The sequence below is a fragment of the Labeo rohita genome, chromosome 4 (assembly GCF_022985175.1).
Source record: "Labeo rohita strain BAU-BD-2019 chromosome 4, IGBB_LRoh.1.0, whole genome shotgun sequence".
NCBI classification, from domain to species: domain Eukaryota; kingdom Metazoa; phylum Chordata; class Actinopteri; order Cypriniformes; family Cyprinidae; genus Labeo; species Labeo rohita.
In genome coordinates, this window is record NC_066872.1 from 11,151,482 (window position 1) to 11,170,560 (window position 19,079).

A 19,079-nucleotide genomic window follows, 5' to 3' on the forward strand; every position below is an offset into this window, starting at 1 on the left:
AGAAAGCATTTTGGTTTTCAGGCAATGTCAGGTATGTCCCCTATATATAAAAACTCCTCTTTCTTACCTTCTATATCAGATGGAACATTTGCATTATGGTTTAGAAGAGGCATTGTAAATATTAATGATCTTTTTAATAAGGACACTTTTGTAACCTTTTCATACCTGTCAGAAAAATTCAGGCTTCCGAAAACACACTTTTTTAGGTACTTGCAGACTCGTGAATTTATAAGGAATACTTTCTCTAACTTTCCCCATACACCCCTTAAACAAGAGATTGACCAAATCCTTGAAATAAAAATCTCTAAAGGTACTGTTTCTAACATATATAAAACCATATTTTCATTTATTATAGCTGACTCTTCATCTTTGTCTAGAATAAGGTTGGACTGGCAATCAGATCTTAATCATGTTTTTTCAGACGATGAATGGTCAAAAGTTTTACGCCGTGTACACACTTCTTCAATATGTGCTCGCCACTCGTTGATACAGTTTAAACTACTGCACAGAGTCTATTGGACAAAAGTTTGACTGTCAAAAATAAACCCAGAAATGGATCCTACTTGTGACCGATGTCGACAAGCCCCAGCTACCCTCTACCATACCTTCTGGTTGTGTCCGGAGTTAATTCCATTTTGGTCATCAATTTTTAAATCAATCTCTGACATTTTTTTGTTAAAACTTGAACCAAGCCCTTTAGTGGCACTGTTTGGTCTTAACCTGACAAATGTATCGCTGTCATCTTTGCAATCAAATGCATTGGCCTTCTGCTTAATAATTGCCAAAAGAATTATATTATTGAATTGGAAAAACCCATCTCCTCCCAACTATTTTCATTGGATGTACGATCTGTTGCAGTTTATCCAAATAGAAAAAATTAGATATACAATCAAGGGCAAAGCAGAAGACTTTTATTCAATTTGGCAACCCTTCTTGCTGTATTTTAAAAAATAACAATAACAGCCTTTTGCATTCTCTCTCTCATGTAACCCGTTTTCACATACTGGAACTTGTCTATGCATGTCTGTTCTCTTGTCCTGAATGTTTAAAACTTGTCTAAGAGGGTAATAGGAAAAGAAAATGTCTGAAATAAGGACTTACACAGGTGCTACTTGTTAATTTAATATATACCGATTATTGTTCCAATATCTTGCTTGTTTTGTTGTGTTATTTATTTACTTTTTTTTTTTTTTTTTTTTTTTTTACTATTTATCTATTTTATTTTATTTTTTTCTTTCTTTTGTGGTTTTTATTGTATTTATATTGGTCTGAAAATAGTTCAGAGAGTAAGAAATATGTCCTAATTGACATGCAATATCTTTGTTTTGTTAGACTGTGGAAACATTGTATAAGCTTTTGTTTTCTCATATGTAACAGCTCTCTGACTGAAAAGTGCCAATAAAAAGAGTTAAACTAAGAATTGTTCATTCCTTCTCTAAAGGCACTGAAGTCAACAGACACATTTATACTCCAGTAAAGTAGAAATCTACTTAATAACAGGAAGTATTTCTATATTGTCACTGGACACCAGGGTTCGGAAACCTAAAGTGTAATTTTTACAGAACTTCCAGTATTTTCAGTACTCTGTGTAAGTAAGTGGTAGAAGCTGATAGCAGGTTATGATTTAGCAGGCTGTTATTTGCAGTGGACAGGGTGATATGGGTTATATTTGTTTTTGTTTTGAAATAGGTAAAAATGTTATTTATTTGGTAACAAGCCATTTACTCTGACAAGCTGCCTTGTTAGTTATGTCTGTGGTTTCTAGGGATGTAACGATATTATCAATATCGTGGTATCGCAATATCAAAACTGTCTCAATATTATCATGGTCACATCACGATATGAAACAATAGGTCTTCCGGGCAAAAATGTAGTTTTTCAAATATATTTAAACTTCTTATTCTAACATAAGGTAAAGTGGGCAGTCACACATTACATGGAGTTTTCCTTAAAAAAAAAAAGCTCTACTGCCATTTCTGTCTAAATAAAAGCCGTCAAAATGCTGACAGCTAGTGGTTTAATTTGTTCAAGTTACTGCAGTCCAGATTCAAAATATCTCTTTTAAGTGTAGAAATTAGGAAAGAAGTATTGTAATTTCCCTACTTTCGTGTAAAGCAAAAACAATATACCTGTGAAATATTCATTTTTATTTATTATCTATTACTGTCGCTCTTGTTATTACAATTTGCTTGGCATCCTAAAACACCAGTGTAAATGTAATTTAGACTGAGACAGAATATCACACAATATCACAAACTTTGGCTGGAGGCAAATAACCTTAAATTTAAATCTGATAAATCTGAGGTTATTCTGATCGGCTCTAAAGCTGTTGTATCAAAGCTTTCCGGACAACTGGTGGATCTGGATTGTGATCTGATCATGCCCTCCACAACAAACGATCACGTTAGTAAAGTAGTTAAGACAGCTTTTTTCCACCTATGCAATATCTCTCATATTCGATCCTCTCTCAGTAAGCAGGATACTGAAACTGTTATTCATGCCTTTGTCACATCTCAACTAGATTATTGTAATTTACTGTAAATTACTGTCAGCTAAAAGTATCAAAAGACTGCTATATGTTAAAAATTCTGCTGCTTGTTTGATTACCCCCAAAAGTAAGAATGATCACATTGCCCCAATCCTCTATCACCTTCACTGGCCTCCGGTTTCTTTGTGCATTAACTTCAGGATATTAATTCTCACCTATGAAGCTCTCCATAACCTTGGTCCCACATATTTATCTGATCTACTTCTCCCCTACATTCCAGCATGCTCCTTACAATTTTCTAGTGAAGGATTGTTAGTCACCCCTAAGTTTCATCTGTTGATTCTGGGAGCTAGGGCTTTCAGTGTTGTGGCTCCCAGATTGTGGAACGTTCTTCCCCTAAACATCCGTCAAGCATCCTCCTTTCTCTCCTTCGAAAACCTCTTAAAAACTCTTTAAAAACTTTTTTTTTGTCTCTGAGTATTACACTTCAGGTCTCAGTCTGTAAATTGTACCCTGTCGTGGATGTTTATCATTATTATCTCTGTACCACTTGATGTAACTTTGTAAGCAGTCTCTGTACAGTATGTTATTTTCAGCTCTTGGTTTGTGTTCTGTCCTCTAGTTTTGATGTTACTTGTTTCTGTTTCTTAAACTTGACTTGTTCAGCGACTTTGGGTGTGGAAAGGTGCTATATAAATACAAATTATTATTATTATTATTATTATTATAAATCCCAAACAATGTTCTAATGGATATCACTGAGTGCCTGACGAGTGCTATTAAAAAGCAGTTTGAAGAGGGTTTAATTCCTCCTTTGCCTGATTCTCTAACCAGAATCAATGTCCATATTTGTCTGCCAGTAGAACTGAAAATTAAAAAGGCTGACAGATATGTTTATAAGAAATTGAAATAAGCACACATCAGGGAATATTAAAACTTCTCCAGGGCCCAAAAACACCCTCAGAAGTTTATTTATTTTCAACTATACAAGTCTAAGTAGGAAGGGGTGGGGGAACAACTGTCTCCAATATTTTAAATTTGGACTGCAGTACCCATTTTAACCACTAGTCAATGTCAAATGTCAATATTACATATGGCACCTTTAATTTTGGACCCAGTCTGAGATGTTAAGGGTGTCTTGTGCACACAGAGCCACTAGATGGCACTGCTAGCTCAGTCAGTTCTGCTGATGATTTACACAGTTTAAATGAGTCATACTTCTCAGGGAAGAAAATACAGACATCAGAAAAATCAATACCAGCAAATGTGTTTTTCTCGTTCTGACATTTTGACAAAATGTCATTTAGTCATTTGTTTGTGATAAAACATTTACCTCAGTATCTTCACCTGACAGTTTAGACTCTTCAGTCCATCAGAAAGAAGCTTCACTCCAGAATCCTGCAGGTCATTGTTACTTAGGTCCAACTCTCTCAGGACGGAGTTTGATGATTGTAAAACTGATGACAAAATCTCACAAGAATGAGCAGTGAGATTACATGTGGAAAATCTGTAAAGGAAAAACACAATGCAGTTGCAAATAGAATCTAACCAGTGTGATCCTTGAAAATTAATGTAAAAAAATCTAATGAAAGTTTTTGAAATCAAACCTTAGTATCTCCAACATACAGTTGGGACTCTTCAGTCCATCAGAAAGAGGCTTCACTCCTGAATCCCGCAACTCATTGTTACTCAGGTCGAGCTCTCTCAGGAATGAGTTTAAGGATTGTAGAGCTGAAGACAAACTCTCACAACACTGAGCTGTGAGATTACAAAACTGTAGCCTGTGTGGAGAACAAAACAAACAATATTAATGTGTTTATCAGATTGGATTTATCATCTGGACCACAGATGTCTTGGAAAACCTTTGATTGTTGCGATGTAGATAAAGCAAATGTAAAACCATCAGACATACTCAAAATATTGGATTAAATGTTATCACACTCATTTACATTTGTTCATTTTTCTTAACAGTCTTGGCCAATAAGTTACCTGTGTACAATTAAAGCCCAATTAAAATGACCAATAATGCTTAGTCACACTTTATTTTAAGGTCCATTTCTCACTGTTAACAAACCATTAACTATGCCAATTGTTTAATTTTGAGAATTGGTCCTTATACTAAAATGTAACATAATGTTTAAACATAAATGTAAATAAGATTCTTACAGTGCTCTTCTGGTGTTTTTGATCACTGGCAGCAGTCTTATCAGTGCTTCATCAGACCTTCTGTATTTCTGAAGTTCGAACTTCTCTTGAGTCTCTTCTGACATCTGGAGCACAAACACCAGAGCAGACCACTGAGCAGAGGAGAGATTCTGTGCTGAAAGACTTCCTGAGCTCAGATTTCTCTGGATTTCCTCCACAAAGTCATCATTCAGTTCACTCAGACAGTGGAAGAGATTGATGGTCCTCTCTACTGATTCCTCCCTCTCTATAGTCTTTTTGATATAGTCAGCAGTGTCTTTGACACTTTCTGTTTTGAGCTCCAATCTTGGTACTATCTCCTTCAGGTAAATCTGATTGGATTCCAGTGAGAGACCCAGGAGGAACCGAAGGAAAAGGTCCAGGTGTCCGTTATGGCTTTGTAAAGCCTTCTTGACTGCAGTCTTATGAAGTTTAAACAGTGGCTTTTTGGACACTGTCCACGACAGTTTCTTTTTCCAGGATTCAAGAAATGGGTTGGCTTTCCTGTCTTTGTGAACCAAAAACACATAGAGAGCAGCAAGGAATTCCTGGATGCTGAGATGTACAAAGCTGTAAACATTTCTTTTAGGAACCTTTTCCTCCTGAAACATCTGAGTGCATAACCCACAGTACACTGATGCTTCACTGACATCTAGTCCACACTCCTCAAGATCTTCTTTGTAGAAAATCAGATTTCCTTTCTGTAGCTGTTGAAACGCCAGTTTCCCAAGCTTCAGAATAATCTGTTCAAAAGACCTGGTGTTGCCTTTAGGTTCAGGAAAATCACAGAATTTTCTTTCCATTTGTTGTTGCTGAGTAAGTAAGAAGTTTGTGTACATCTCTGTGAGAGTTGTGGGTGTTTTATCATTGCTCTCTCGAGCCAGCAGAGGCTGAAGAACAGTGAGAGAGATCCAGCAGAAGATGGGGATGTGGCACATGATGTACAGACTCCTGGATTTCCTGATGTGATGGATGATGTTTCCAGCAACCTCAGGACTGCTGTTGTTGTTAAAGTATAGCTCTTTCTGCTCATTGTTGAATCCTTGTACCTCAGTCACCTGATCAATGTAGTCTCGGGGTATCAGACCGGCTGCTGCTGGTCTGGATGTGATCCAGATGAGAGCAGAGGGAAACAGATGTGTCTTGATAAGGTTTGTTATTATGACACTCACTGTTGTTTTTTGATTAACATCTGTAAAGCTGTCATCCTCTTTAAAACTCAAAGGGAAGCGACATTCATCCAATCCATCAAAGATGAACATGACCTTACCGTCACCTTTGGGAAGAGAGGACAGTTCTTCAGGACTACTGAAGAAGTATTTGTTAAGTAGTTCTATCAGACTGTGATCTTCTTTAATCAAATTCAGTCTACGAAATGGAAGTGGGAATATGAAGACTATATCCTGATTTTCTGTTCCTTCAGCCCAGTCAAGGATGAATTTATTGACAGAGACAGTTTTTCCCACTCCTGCAATCCCCACTGTCAGCACTTTTCTGTTTTGTCGACCCGTGTCACACTGAACTTTAAACATGTCATTACACTTGATTGGCGTCTCCTTGGCAGTCAGTCGCATGTGATTTGATTCAATCTGTATCACCTCGTGGTCATTCACTCTTCCTCCAGTCTCATTCTCCACCACATATAAATCAGTGTAAATATCGTTCAAGTATTCCCGGTGACCGGTTTCAGAATTACCAACCAATATCCGATCGTAGTCCAATTTTAATTTGTCCTTCAGTCTGAGGCTGATCTCTGTGTAATCGTGAGGAGGAGCTGGACTGTCAACTGTAGTTGAACATTGAAGAAAGTGGGAAAAGTGATCTTTTTTATTTCATAATAAAACTTGTATGTATACTCTAACCTGGTTTGTACATCCAAATACAAAAACTACAGCACATGTAAGATAAAAACTGTAGTGGACAGCAGGCAAGATGGCAACCCCATTTTCCTTGCACATGTGGAAAATTTAATGTCAGCAGAGGTGGGTAGAGTACCCAAAATCTGTACTCAAGTAAAAGTACAAGTACTTATGGAAATATTTACTCAAGTAAGAGTAAAAGTAACAATCTTAATAGTTACTTGAGTAAGAGTAAAAAAGTATCCACTGGAAAAACTACTCAAGTAGCTAGTTACTAGTTACTTCTGATCTGATTGATATAAAGCAAAAACCCTGTTTGGAAACTATTTGGAAAGCTTCCACACACCTCTCCTTGAAAGTCTCTTTGTTCTGCTTATATAAAACACACGCTGAAGTAAAGTAGCCTATCTCAGTCCTGTGATGGGCACATTAACATCACATAAACTGTCATTTTCAATAAAATTTCAAACACACCCAGACGTTTTTCTAACTGTTAACTCTGTCTTTATTTTTACATTCACAACACAGAATTTGTCAGCATCTGCATTTAAACAAGCTAACAGAGAACAACAGAGAAAGTGTGTGTGCAAAGTATGTGTTTGTTATTATGTATGAACTGATAATATGTATATATTGTGTGATTAATGGTGAGAATGAATAATGTGATGGGCTAAGCAGCTCTTTCTTTTCCTTTAAAAACATTTATTTACTTTATTCTTGCATTTACATGCAATTTACATGCATGCAAGTACATGCATTCATTAGATGGGAATAAATTAAAATGCAATGCCGTTTTTATTTTGTACATGTTCTGCACTTAACGTTAGGTGAGGTGTCACAAAAAAAACCTTTAGTTAATTGTACGAATTTGTGTATAACGTCACAGTATGCACTTCAATTTATTTAGACTTGTGGAAAATGGATATGAAAACATGCAGACGTTTAGAATGAACATTTTTTTTTTACGAATGTGTGTTGTTTGTAAGGTTCAGAAGATATTTGTCATTGCTTGCACAAGCGCGCATATGAAGAAAAACATTCGGACAGTGTGTGAAATATGGTATTATAAGGTCAAAGTGCCCATAGTTACCAAATTACCATTAATAGGGTTCAAATAGGCATCATATTGACACTTACCGCTACGTGTTTTTCAGGTAGGAGCTGGAATTTTTGTGCGCTGTGATGTCACTTTGTTTTGGTGCACACGGCCTGCATCGCATTATGAAACTATTCTTTTTGTCATCTTGAAGTGAAAACATAGACTCGATTTGAGGCCACGGGTGATCTGCCCCCGATAACTCACACACGTCATCCTCTGCTTCAGCCATCATCTTTCTAAAGGCGCGCTGAACTTCTTTGACTTAAGTGGGAGATGCGTAGCAGACTCTCGCGAAGCAGCCTCTCAAACGTCTCGCAAGACTTGAGATCAAGTCACATAAACAAATTATTTTAGATATCTAATATTTATTACAATTTTGTCAGTAACGGAGGAACGCTATCAAATGTAGCGAAGTAAAAGTAAAGTTTTTTCACTAAAAATTTACTTGAGTAAGAGTAAAAGTACCTATCTTTAAATATACTCTAAAAGTACTAGTTACCCCAAAAATTTACTCAAGTAAATGTAACGAAGTAAATGTAATTCGTTACTACCCACCTCTGAATGTCAGTGTAATCAGGCTTATGCGGACATATTTATTTAACACCAGATTATTTGTTTTATTGTCAAGGTGAAATTCTTTGGCTGGTTCCTCGTAACATAGGAAGGAGTTATATGACACTTTCACACTGACATTAAGTAATGTGTGACCAAAAGCTTAATATTAATGATCACACTTTATTTTAAGATCCACTTTTTTTTTAATCTCAATAAACTCCTAATTTGCTGCTTATCAATAGTTAGTAAGGTGTTTGTTAAGTTTAGGTATAGAGTTAAATTAAGGACCTAAAATATAGTCATTGATATGTGCAATATAAGTACTATTATGCCTTTAGGCACCAGGGTTTTTTTTTTTTGGGAAAATTCTGGATTTTGACATCAAGATTTCAAAAGATTGTGGCTTGAAAGGGCTTAAAGATCTACTGTAAAATAGAAAAATGTTGGGAATGACCGAAAGTCTATGTGGGGTGTAAATATACTCATCTAATTTGCATATTATAACATCATCAGGGGTGGACACCTTGAATTTCACAATATTTCACAGCGCGGCCACTCCCACCTCTTTGGGGCGCTGGATCCAGAGAGCTAATGCTTCTTCCAGCCCCACTTCAACCCTGCCAACCCCTATACCCGTTGGGCAAAGTGTCGAAATGATCGCTTGTTTGTGCTTTGTCAACACTCTCGCCTTGCACAGTAGCACCATTGCACTGCAAAGATTTACCGAGAGAAGCGTGATTATTAGACGACCGATCATCATTTCCAAAAGGCAAATATTCCCCTTCAGAGTCAGAATCGGTGAATAACATTTGCAACACATCTTCACAGTACAACTTTTTATTAGCCATTTGGTGATTTTCTCTCACAAATCTCACAATTTACTTGCATGCTATGAACTGAACTGCCTTCGCATGAATGACACGTTAGCTCACTTGCTCTGCTATTTCTGCAAACACATTGAATAGGAACTTGACGTAATTTTGGTCTAGAATCAAAGTACTACATGTCTGCCACCTAGTGGTAGGGAATACAAATGAGATATTACACCATATTAGGAACTACAGTCTATTTTATTAAGTATGACGTCTTGTTGCAATTTTGCAACTTTGGCGCTTAAATGCTTAAACAGCCAATATGCTAGTAATATGCATGCTAATAAGCAACTACTAAATGGTGAGAATTGGACTTATAAAAGACTATTATAAAAGAGCAATTAGTCAGCAGAGATGGAATTAGTGTGTAAGTTGTTTACCATCTATTTCTATTTTTCTTTCCTTCATTATAAGTTGTATTTTGATTGCACTTTGTAATTAGAATAATAGTGTCAGCTAAGAAGAAGATTTTGGTGCACTTAAGTGGCTTGCAGTAGCTCCAGTTTGAGCCACTGGCATGCTTTAGGCTTTGGCTGTACTAATAGAGGCTATGCACATGACGTCATGGTCAGCTGGAGTGGCTGCAGCTCTGCCCACTGAGTGGCAGCATTGGTTTAAGTTTGAATGCTGCGAAAGAACACACAAAACACCTCTAAAACCAGAACGAGCTTGTGATTGACTGTACAAAGAGATCTGACAAGAAACCTGAGGTATATTTTTACAGGCTGCCAAAAGCTACAAAAAAAGCAAGAGGCAAATGGATCGCTGCAACTCAAAGAAACAAATAGACTCCAGGTGGCAAAACACAGATTTGCAGTTATCATTTCATGGTAATATGCTGAATATTGCAGTAAAAATCATAACCTATATATTGTATTACAATATATCGTACTGACAATTCATCAATTAAACATTTACCATCTGAAATTCTACATAACTGGATGTTTTTAAATAAACACTGACAAAAACTATATGAGATTTTGGGCTAGACATTATGACTACATATATAACATTGATATAAGTGATCACTGGTATTTAGACTAACCTATTTTGTATTTACAAAATGTGTTCACAGGCAAATCTGCTTTGTTTATTTCCCCGGCATTGAAATTAGACACATATAATTGTCAGAAAACATGATTCCTGGCTTCATATCAATATCTACGGACCACTGGATATTTGGTAAGTTGTAATGAACCTTATACTGAGTCCAGAAAAATGATTATCGTTTTGTTTTACTCGTGTTTCCTAAGATCCCTTATTAAGTCCAGTCATGCAACAGCTCTTTTGTGACTCAGTCCAGCTGATATCCTCTTTTGTCAAGGCCTCCACTGTATTCACTCAAGAGTTTTTAAGCTGTGTTCTTATTTGCTATCTATGTCTGAAACGTCTTCTACAAGTGTTTTTATGACGCCTGGTTATCAATGTTTTATATGTGACAGAACTTTGTGAAGGGGAGGGGGAGTGCTTATATATGTTAAAGAGCCATTTAATTTAGCTATTTAATTTTCACTAACAATCCTGAAAGGATAATCAAAAACTATCATTTGATCACTGATTATGGTTGAACCACTGATGTCATATGGACTATTTGTCAAGATCCCTTTTTGGACCTGAAGGTGGTAAGAACCTTGCTGTCTATTTGTGTTTTAAAATCTTGTGGGTTTAGAACAACATCAAGGTGAGTAATTAAAGACAGTTTTTTATTTTTATTTTTATTTATATTTTTATTTTTGAGTGAGCTAACCCTTTAACATACAGCACACTAAAACAAAACAAAACAAAACAAAACACAAGACTGTATTATGGTTAATTTAGGGTTATTAAAATGCATGTAGGAGTTACTTGGAGAATTTGTAATTAAGGATATAGTAAAATCACAACTAGGTGCACTGTTTTATTAAATGTACTTGGAGTTATTTTGCTGTTCTGCTTGGGCCTGCAGTTTTTGCTTGCTGTCATATTTTCTCACTTCCATTTACAGGCAGTGATTGATATTTACCCAATATCTTATCTAGTTTCCAAACAGTAAAGTGTAGGTTAAACCATCAAACTTTTTTAACAGTTACTCAAGTTAGTCACTGTGAATAAAATGATACCTTTCTTGTGTTCTTTCTTGTGTTTGTTTTCCAGCTCCTCAGCCAGATGATTATGGTTCATCTTCCTCAGCATGCTGACCGTGATCATCACAGATTCGTCTGGTCCAAAACACAACACCATCATATCCACTGTTTTTAACCTGTCTGCATTCTCCATTTCATACTTTGTAATGCATTCATGATCATTCTTTAAGTGCCACTGAAACTCCTTCAGATGAGGTTCTTCCAGTTTCTTCAGTGATTTCAGGAGCAGCTCTTTAACAGACGCCATCATCCCTCACCGATTTACAGCTGCAGGACAAAAAAATTGTGAAGTAGTTTCACTCTTAGCATGTGCTCAAAAAATGTCTTTGTTTTATTTAAAAGAACAGAGTGTCTTAGATGGCGACAAGAGACTTTATGAATGAATAGTAGCAAACAGCTTTTTACTGAAAGGTACAAATGCTTTGACCAATGTTGTCATGAGAAATCCCTTTAGCAGTTAAAGGGATACTTTTACAAAGATGTCACTTTTCTTCAGAGAACATTCAAACTAATATATAAGAATATAAGATTGGGCTGAATAATGAATGCTGTATCACACTCGCTCAGCAAATCTCTCTCTCATAACACTCTACTACACATAATACACTGCTTTTAATACCATAATACACAAATACAGCGCTAATACCGCTTTCAATGAAGCAACTCAATGTTCTAGTTCTAAAGTGACATTTTTGAATTAATAACGGAGGCTTGGGCTCAGCTGTTAAACTGTCAACTTTAGATTTGATTTCCTGGCAGAAGGAAGTAGTTCTGCACAAAAGAGGGTTTTTAAAGACACTATGTTGTTTGTCTCTCGTGGCTGTGTGATATGACTGTATACTGGCACAGAAATATTATGACTGTAAGTGCATGTTAGGACTTCAAATGAAAAACTACTTTAGATGATGCAGTGAATTCAAGGTAAGTGAACACACAGTTCAAACCAATTTGCATGGCAAGACTTAAGTCTTTGAACACAGTTCATTCAAAAGAGTGATTCATTTGCAAACAGGGTATAACTCATGCCCCAGAAAAAAAAGAGACACATTAATAAATTATGCATTTCTTGACATGTATTACATTAAAATAAAGCAATGAGAGGAACATCGCCCATTGTAGCTATAATGAGGTCAGCTAAGGTGTTCTCCACTGCGCTAACGCCTAGACAATGAAACCCAAGAGCAGTACGAAATTCGGTACACACATGTACTGCCCACCATGCTCTGTTTTGCTGAAGTCACAGGATGTTGGTGGCACTGGTGCGAGGGCCCTGTCATTTGCTGCTTGCAGATTTAATTTGCATTCCGTTTTCATTGTGTTAGTTATGATGAAAGTATCCGTGAGAAATACTGCAGAAATTGCATTGTAGTATGGAGAGCACTGCTCATGTGCTCACTTTGTTCGGCTACAATGTGGCACTGCAACCTTTGATGCAACAAAAGGAGATCTAAATATAATGCTATAATCAACACTTCTCACCATTAATTCATCACAGCTGTTATAGTAAAATGGACAAGAGAGTTCCACATGTAACACTTTTTTCCTATGCCAAGATGTTAGCCAATCATAGCAGTGGGCATTTTGATTCATAAAGAGTCTCACAGCAGACACCCCTCTTCCAACAGAACGTTCAAATCAAGTCAGGATGGGTTTTTCATGGAAGTACCACACCAAGATTATAAGTGCACTTCAGGAAACAAAGTATTTAAAAAATGCATTTAAAGCTATTTTTAAAAGTACATTTTTAAAAAATAAACTTAACTACCCAGATAAATTTGTGTATTAATGAAAATAATCTGAATTACATCTGAATTAAGACACATACAAAGTTTAAGAAAGTTGTGTGCTAATATGCTGTACTTCAAAAAATTACAAAACTGCTTTGACGTTATGGAAGCATTTTATTGAGTTGTATTTACTAACTGTGGTGTCGTGCGGAACGATTACAAAGAGGCGCATCCACAATAAATGAGACTTTTTAATTTCAGGACAGAGGAACACAGCTTTTTACTCACACGGAAGAGCGCATAATAAAGAAAAACAGCCTATATAATAACAGAGTCCCCTCTTGTGGACGCTTTATGAACTGCACCCCAACCAAAATGTATTACAGTAAAGATACCACACTAACCACAAATAATACCAATGTACGTTTCTTGTTCCTCCACTGAACTACATCTCAAACAGAAGTTATAAAACTCCTTTTGTTTCTGGACTGTGGGAAGAACTAATAAAACCAGTTTTCAAAGGGACTTTAGACACAATAGTAAAACTATGTAAAGAATCACTGTCTGTCATCATAAGACCCACACACAACATATCTGAAATTCCAGGTAAAAAAGATAAAAACACTGAAAAATGTCTGAGTTCACTCAGGAAACTAACACATTCTAATGATTTAGAGCATTTTGTTATATGATGTTGTTTCTTGCAAAAAAGCAACAACAACAAAAAGATTACTGACCAGAAACATAATTTATGGAAACTGAATACATTTAGTTAATTTTTTTGGTAACACTTTAGTATAGGGAGCAATTCTCACTATTAATTAGTTGCTTATTAGCATATCTATTATTAACATATTAGTGCTTATAAAGCACAAATTTTCATGACCATATTCTATATCCCTAATTCTACCCAATACCTAAACTTAACAACTACCTTGCTAACTATTAATAAGCAGCAAATTAGGAGTTTATTGAGGCAAAAGTCATAGTTCATGGTTTGTTAATAGTGAGAATTGGACCTTAAAATAAAGCGTGACCATTTCTTTTCATATGTTTAAATCAGACTCATCCTCTCTATTGCTGTATATGCCCAGAGCTAAAAGGAACACATATAAAAGATTGTTTGTTCTATTGGCAGTGACCTTGTTTGAAACCTAATTCTTAACTAAGGTGTTTTTATTGATTATGTGCACGTATGCAAGTGTTGTATCATTGACATATGTATTTTTGGACAGTGTCAAAGATGAATTTCTGCTATGTGAAAATCTGAATGGACAATAAAGTTATAATCAAATCAAAAGCAGACAGCACTGAAATATATATGATGTCACACTTCAACTGAACTTGCCTTAAACTTGCACCTGTGCAATGATATCAAGATGCTATTTTGGCCTTCAAAATGTTCTCTTGATAAAAATAATGAGGCAAAAATGCTGAATAATCACTTTTTTTGTACAATGATATGGTAACACTTTAGAATAACGGTCAGTCAATAATAGGTAACAATACAGGAAATAAGATAGGACCAATGAGTAGTAACACTTCAGCAGCTACTATTGACTAATATGAAAACAGGATTACAAATGTGCTGTTAAGCAGCTTACTGTAGATGTAGAGCCCATTAAGGATTTTACCTCTGTATGATATAAGAAGTGATGTTTTCTTTTGTCAACAACAATATGCATCTTTGATGAAGTTGCATCTATATTATGGTCTTCAATCACAAATCTACATTCTACAAATTACAACACTGTCTGTTAAATATCAGTGTATGATTCAGACCTAAAATATATTAAAGAATAATTATTTGTGAAACCCTTACTGCTACCTAGTCACTCTTCAGAAACTTCAAAAACTTTTAAAGTCAAATAAATACATAAAACTACAGTCCAGGGGCCATAGTCACAAAACACCTTAAAGGGGTCATCGGATGCAAACTTCACTTTTTCATGTTGTTTGTACACATCTACCCTATAATGATAAAAATTCATGCAGTGGTTTTTAATTAATCTATATTATAGACTTTTCATTAAGACCCTAAAGAATCATATCAACTTGTGGAAAATGGGCATCCGATGATCCCTTTAAGGCTAAAAGAAGCTCCTAACTTGCTGATTGAGGAGAAAAATAATGGGTGTGTCAGTCGTAATTTTAAGACTCCTACATTTTTGCTCTAATAGTATCTCACAGAGTGTTTTAACACTCAAATCAGCTCCTACATCTGTGAAAAGGGGACTCATAAATCACTACGACAATTCATAAACCATACTAAAATGGCTGTTGCTGGCAATCCTCCTCTAAACATAAACATTTCTGAAACATTCAATAAATTTGCTCTAATTTAATATTTTCACGCACAAGTTGGGAAAGAAGTAGCAGCTATTCTTGCATCCAGATTTGGTACACGTGTATACGTCTTACTATCAACCATGACTATTCTAGTCTGTTAATTAAAAGGCTGTGTACATGCATATCTGCTAACCCGACAGCTTGAAAATGGGTAAAAGATGCGTGTCCACTTGCACAGTGCTAGCGGAGCAGAGCTAGCATTTTCAATTCATTCCAAGTTGAGCTTCATGCGCTCGCGGTTAATTGTAGGATTGACAGTGGACCAGAGAAAGCACTGAGAGCGGCCAAAATTTTGTGCAGTTCTCGAATTGCAAATGTGTTTTTTGCTGCTCTATTCTTTAAATATATTTACAATGATAAAAACCATAAATACCTGACAACTTGAAATAAACATTGTGTTGTTACCTTGGAGTGGGGCCATTCTGAATGTCAGGCAGCTGTGCTGTGAGGCACATTTTTCATGAAAACATAAAAAAAATAAAAATAAACAAAATAAGATAGACAAAACATACTTCTTACTGAAATGCAATTAAATCTGCTGGCGGTGGGAAACTAGGATTCTGTCATTCTCAGAGCAAACAATGATATGTGTGTGTGTGTACGGGATACCAGACTCAAAGGACAGAGAACTCGGTGACCCAAACTAGCGTTTATTTACATTTACATTGCATCTGTTTACATTTCGCTGCATGCATGCGCTGCGTCTTGTTCACAAGCAGAGGAAAGCACAAGCATGCGTCGTGGTACTCTCGATATTTTCTTATATATAGTTTTATATTTCTAATGCAGTGCTAACTGACAGAATTTATTAGAGTTTCGTCAGGCTTAGAGTAAAAACATGTTATTAAATGTTCTCTTTTGTTGGACAAAAGGTTTATAAATGCTCTCATTGTAAGTTGCTTTTTCAAACATATTTTACAAGTAGACTTTGCTATTTCATAATTTCATTAAGCCCAACTGTGATTTTGCTTTTATCATGCAGCCATAAATCATTGTAAATTTGCTCCCAGTTCCCAGTGCTTCTGCCAGTTGTTACAGGAACTATGAAAATGTATCTCTTTGGGAAGAAAGAGTCTCTACAAGCATGCATTGTCACATCAGCAGCATCTAGTGGACAAATAAGTAACTGCATCTGTGTCAATGTCAAGCTGCAGCTGCATTAAAACTACTTGCAGTGTATGTCATTGTTAGTTTGAGAGCTGTGCTGATGCTTTAACTACACTCAGCATAAGCATGAGAATGTAGAGTCTGTGTCAGTATACTGTATCAGTAATAATACTGACCTGCAGCTGTACTCTAGTGTACTTCACATTCGTGTAGCTGTACTCCAGTGGACTACTGATGAAAAGCAGTTTAACGGCATTTTTAACTCTCCTACAGTCTTTCATTGTGAAGGATAACAGCTCAACATAGTCAAACATGCTAAGGAGAAATAGTTGCATAGAAATAATCCATGATACTCTTTATTTGTTTCTGAAATTTCTGTTAACTCTATTTGTGGTGAAAGATAAATGGCCAGCTGTAATAATTACTATTTGGTGAACTGCAGAAAAATGTTCAGAACCAGTTAAACCAGGACGATTTCAAAAAAACTTATTAAAACCGGTTCAACTGCTGAAATGCTGTTTGCAGCTTTATGTCACGTTTCAGGGTTACTTCACTTCAGATCAAAATCTCTAAGCGTCAGATGCTTTCAGCACATGCATGAAGCACAGATTATGTGCGCTGTTATTACATAGAGCTGTTCAGCCTTAGTTTTCTAAATTAACATTTCACAGATCTAAAAAATTACTTAAATGTATTTATGGACACTGAATATTTTTATATTTGAGAGTTGTTCTCAGTATATGTGTTAATGAAGTCCAAATGTTGCTAGTTTATTTCAACGAGTATGTTGCAGATTTTAGCATATTTACAAAGTATTCGATCAGAAGCGTCTGCCGATGCATTCAGTTATTGAGAGAAGTTCTGCCTCATGGAGTGAAGAGCACATGATAAGAAATGCTGTTTGAGAATCACAGAATCACTAATAAATCCAGTAAACTGAACAATACAGTCATGTTACTCCATGTAGCAACCATTTCAGAATGAGCAGCTTTCTGTGATTCATTTACAAAGACACACTTGATCAGAAAGGTTTCAATAAAATTATTAACATGCTTCAGTACAGCATTAAAGTCTCAGAAGCACAAAGTGAGTAATGACACATCATAACAATAAAAAAAGATGTAACGCTCACCTCAGTATTTGTACATCTGTCTTTTCCTTCCTCTGAACTGTAGTTTTGAACAGCAGCTCTGAAATTTCTCTCACAGAACAGACAGCTGTTTTCAGGCAGAGACGTGAGAATGTAAAGAATGAGTCAGACGTCAGCACACACACACACACACACACACACGCACACCCATACAGAAATGTAATATATGACATGTATGTTCCTATATCGTGAGTGCTGTTGTCATATATGTTGTCTTACAAAGCCATTTAGTTTTATTACATATTTACCCTATAATATATGATATATGATATATGAAGTTGTGTCTATATCATATATAAAGTAACTATAGTAAATTTGGTGCACATTGTTAACACTTAAAGCCTTCATGTATAATGCATTATAAAAGTAGTTTTAAATTCAATAATAATTACAATGCATTATAACATCTGATTACCCTTTATAATGCATTGTACATAAAGGCTTTAAGTAAAGTGTTACCAATTTATCATATGATCGATTTTTATATGGTTATGTTATGTTAAGACCATATATGTGAACAACATGTGTCTAATTTACATATGCTAGTGTATTTAAACAGCATTTATGCAAACAATTCTGTATGCTTATATAGGATTTTCCTTTTCATTTTGAACAGCTTGATAAGTCCACATTTTAACTTCTATCCCATTTCTAAACCATCACAACTGTCTGTAAAGAGATTTCCTTGCAGTCACTAACACTGTAGAAATATAGTGTTTTGGCTGAAAAATACTTGTAAATTCTATAAATTTTGTAATAGTTCTAATACATTTTAATTTAAATAAAATAAATTTAATGAGAGCCTGATGAAAGTTAAATATCTGTCTCTTATATAAATGAGGTATTAACTTTAGCTAACTCCAAAATGTAATAATTTACTCAAACTAATGTCATTCCAAACCCAGACTTTTTCAGTGGAGCAGTAGAAGAGTAACCAACATTCTTTAAAATATCTTCCTTTGTGTTTCACAGAAGAAAGAAGTTTGGAATTACATGAAAGTTAGTAAATGATGACAGAATTGAATAGCGGTAAATTTACTTTATGGCATCCTAAAGCTCAAAACCAGTGCTTTACTGTCAAGTGCATTTCTATGTGACAATAAATAAATTATTTGAAATTATTTGTTTGAATTTTAGCACCAGTCCATGTGTATTTCACTGCAACATTGCAAGCACATGTCCTTCACTTGTATTAAACGATATGTAACAATTAAAGATTAATAAGTTTGTATAATTTTGCAATTCATATACACTACATAAAAAGAATATGAGACCGATTATGAACATGTGTTTGACATATTATAGAAGTTTTTAGGGTTTTATTCTTGATGACAGAGTTGTAACTCTCAATCCCATCTAGTTGGGGTAGTGCAAGATTGGGGCCGGTTTCTATCCTTCTAAATTTTTTGATGATGATGAACTTACTTTTTAATCAGCGTGTGAATTAGGAGGTTTTCACATTGACAAAAATACTAGGTTTGTGAACAAAAGATTGCATATTTTGAAGAGAGGTTGTCTGATGTGGAGTGTTATGGAAGAAGGTCAAATTTGCTGTTTTATGGGCTG

At 35.5% G+C, this 19,079-nt stretch overlaps 1 protein-coding gene across 2 annotated transcripts; it reads right to left on the reverse strand.

The window, feature by feature from the left end:
* Window positions 1-3,345: 3,345 nt before the first annotated feature.
* On the reverse strand, window positions 3,346-17,605 carry LOC127164325 (NACHT, LRR and PYD domains-containing protein 12). Of its 2 annotated transcripts, none has more exons than XM_051108190.1 (5): window positions 17,496-17,605; window positions 11,157-11,447; window positions 4,655-6,458; window positions 4,096-4,269; window positions 3,346-3,995 (listed from the first exon to the last, which is right to left on the reverse strand). In XM_051108190.1, exons 2-5 carry the CDS (start codon window positions 11,428-11,430, stop codon window positions 3,818-3,820), a joined length of 2,430 nt encoding a protein of 809 aa, XP_050964147.1. In that variant the 5' UTR covers window positions 11,431-11,447; window positions 17,496-17,605; the 3' UTR covers window positions 3,346-3,817. The 2 variants fall into 2 exon arrangements, with proteins under 2 accessions (XP_050964147.1, XP_050964148.1); XM_051108191.1 differs by lacking the exon at window positions 17,496-17,605 and adding an exon at window positions 15,662-15,700.
* Between the last annotated feature and the right edge of the window lie 1,474 nt (window positions 17,606-19,079).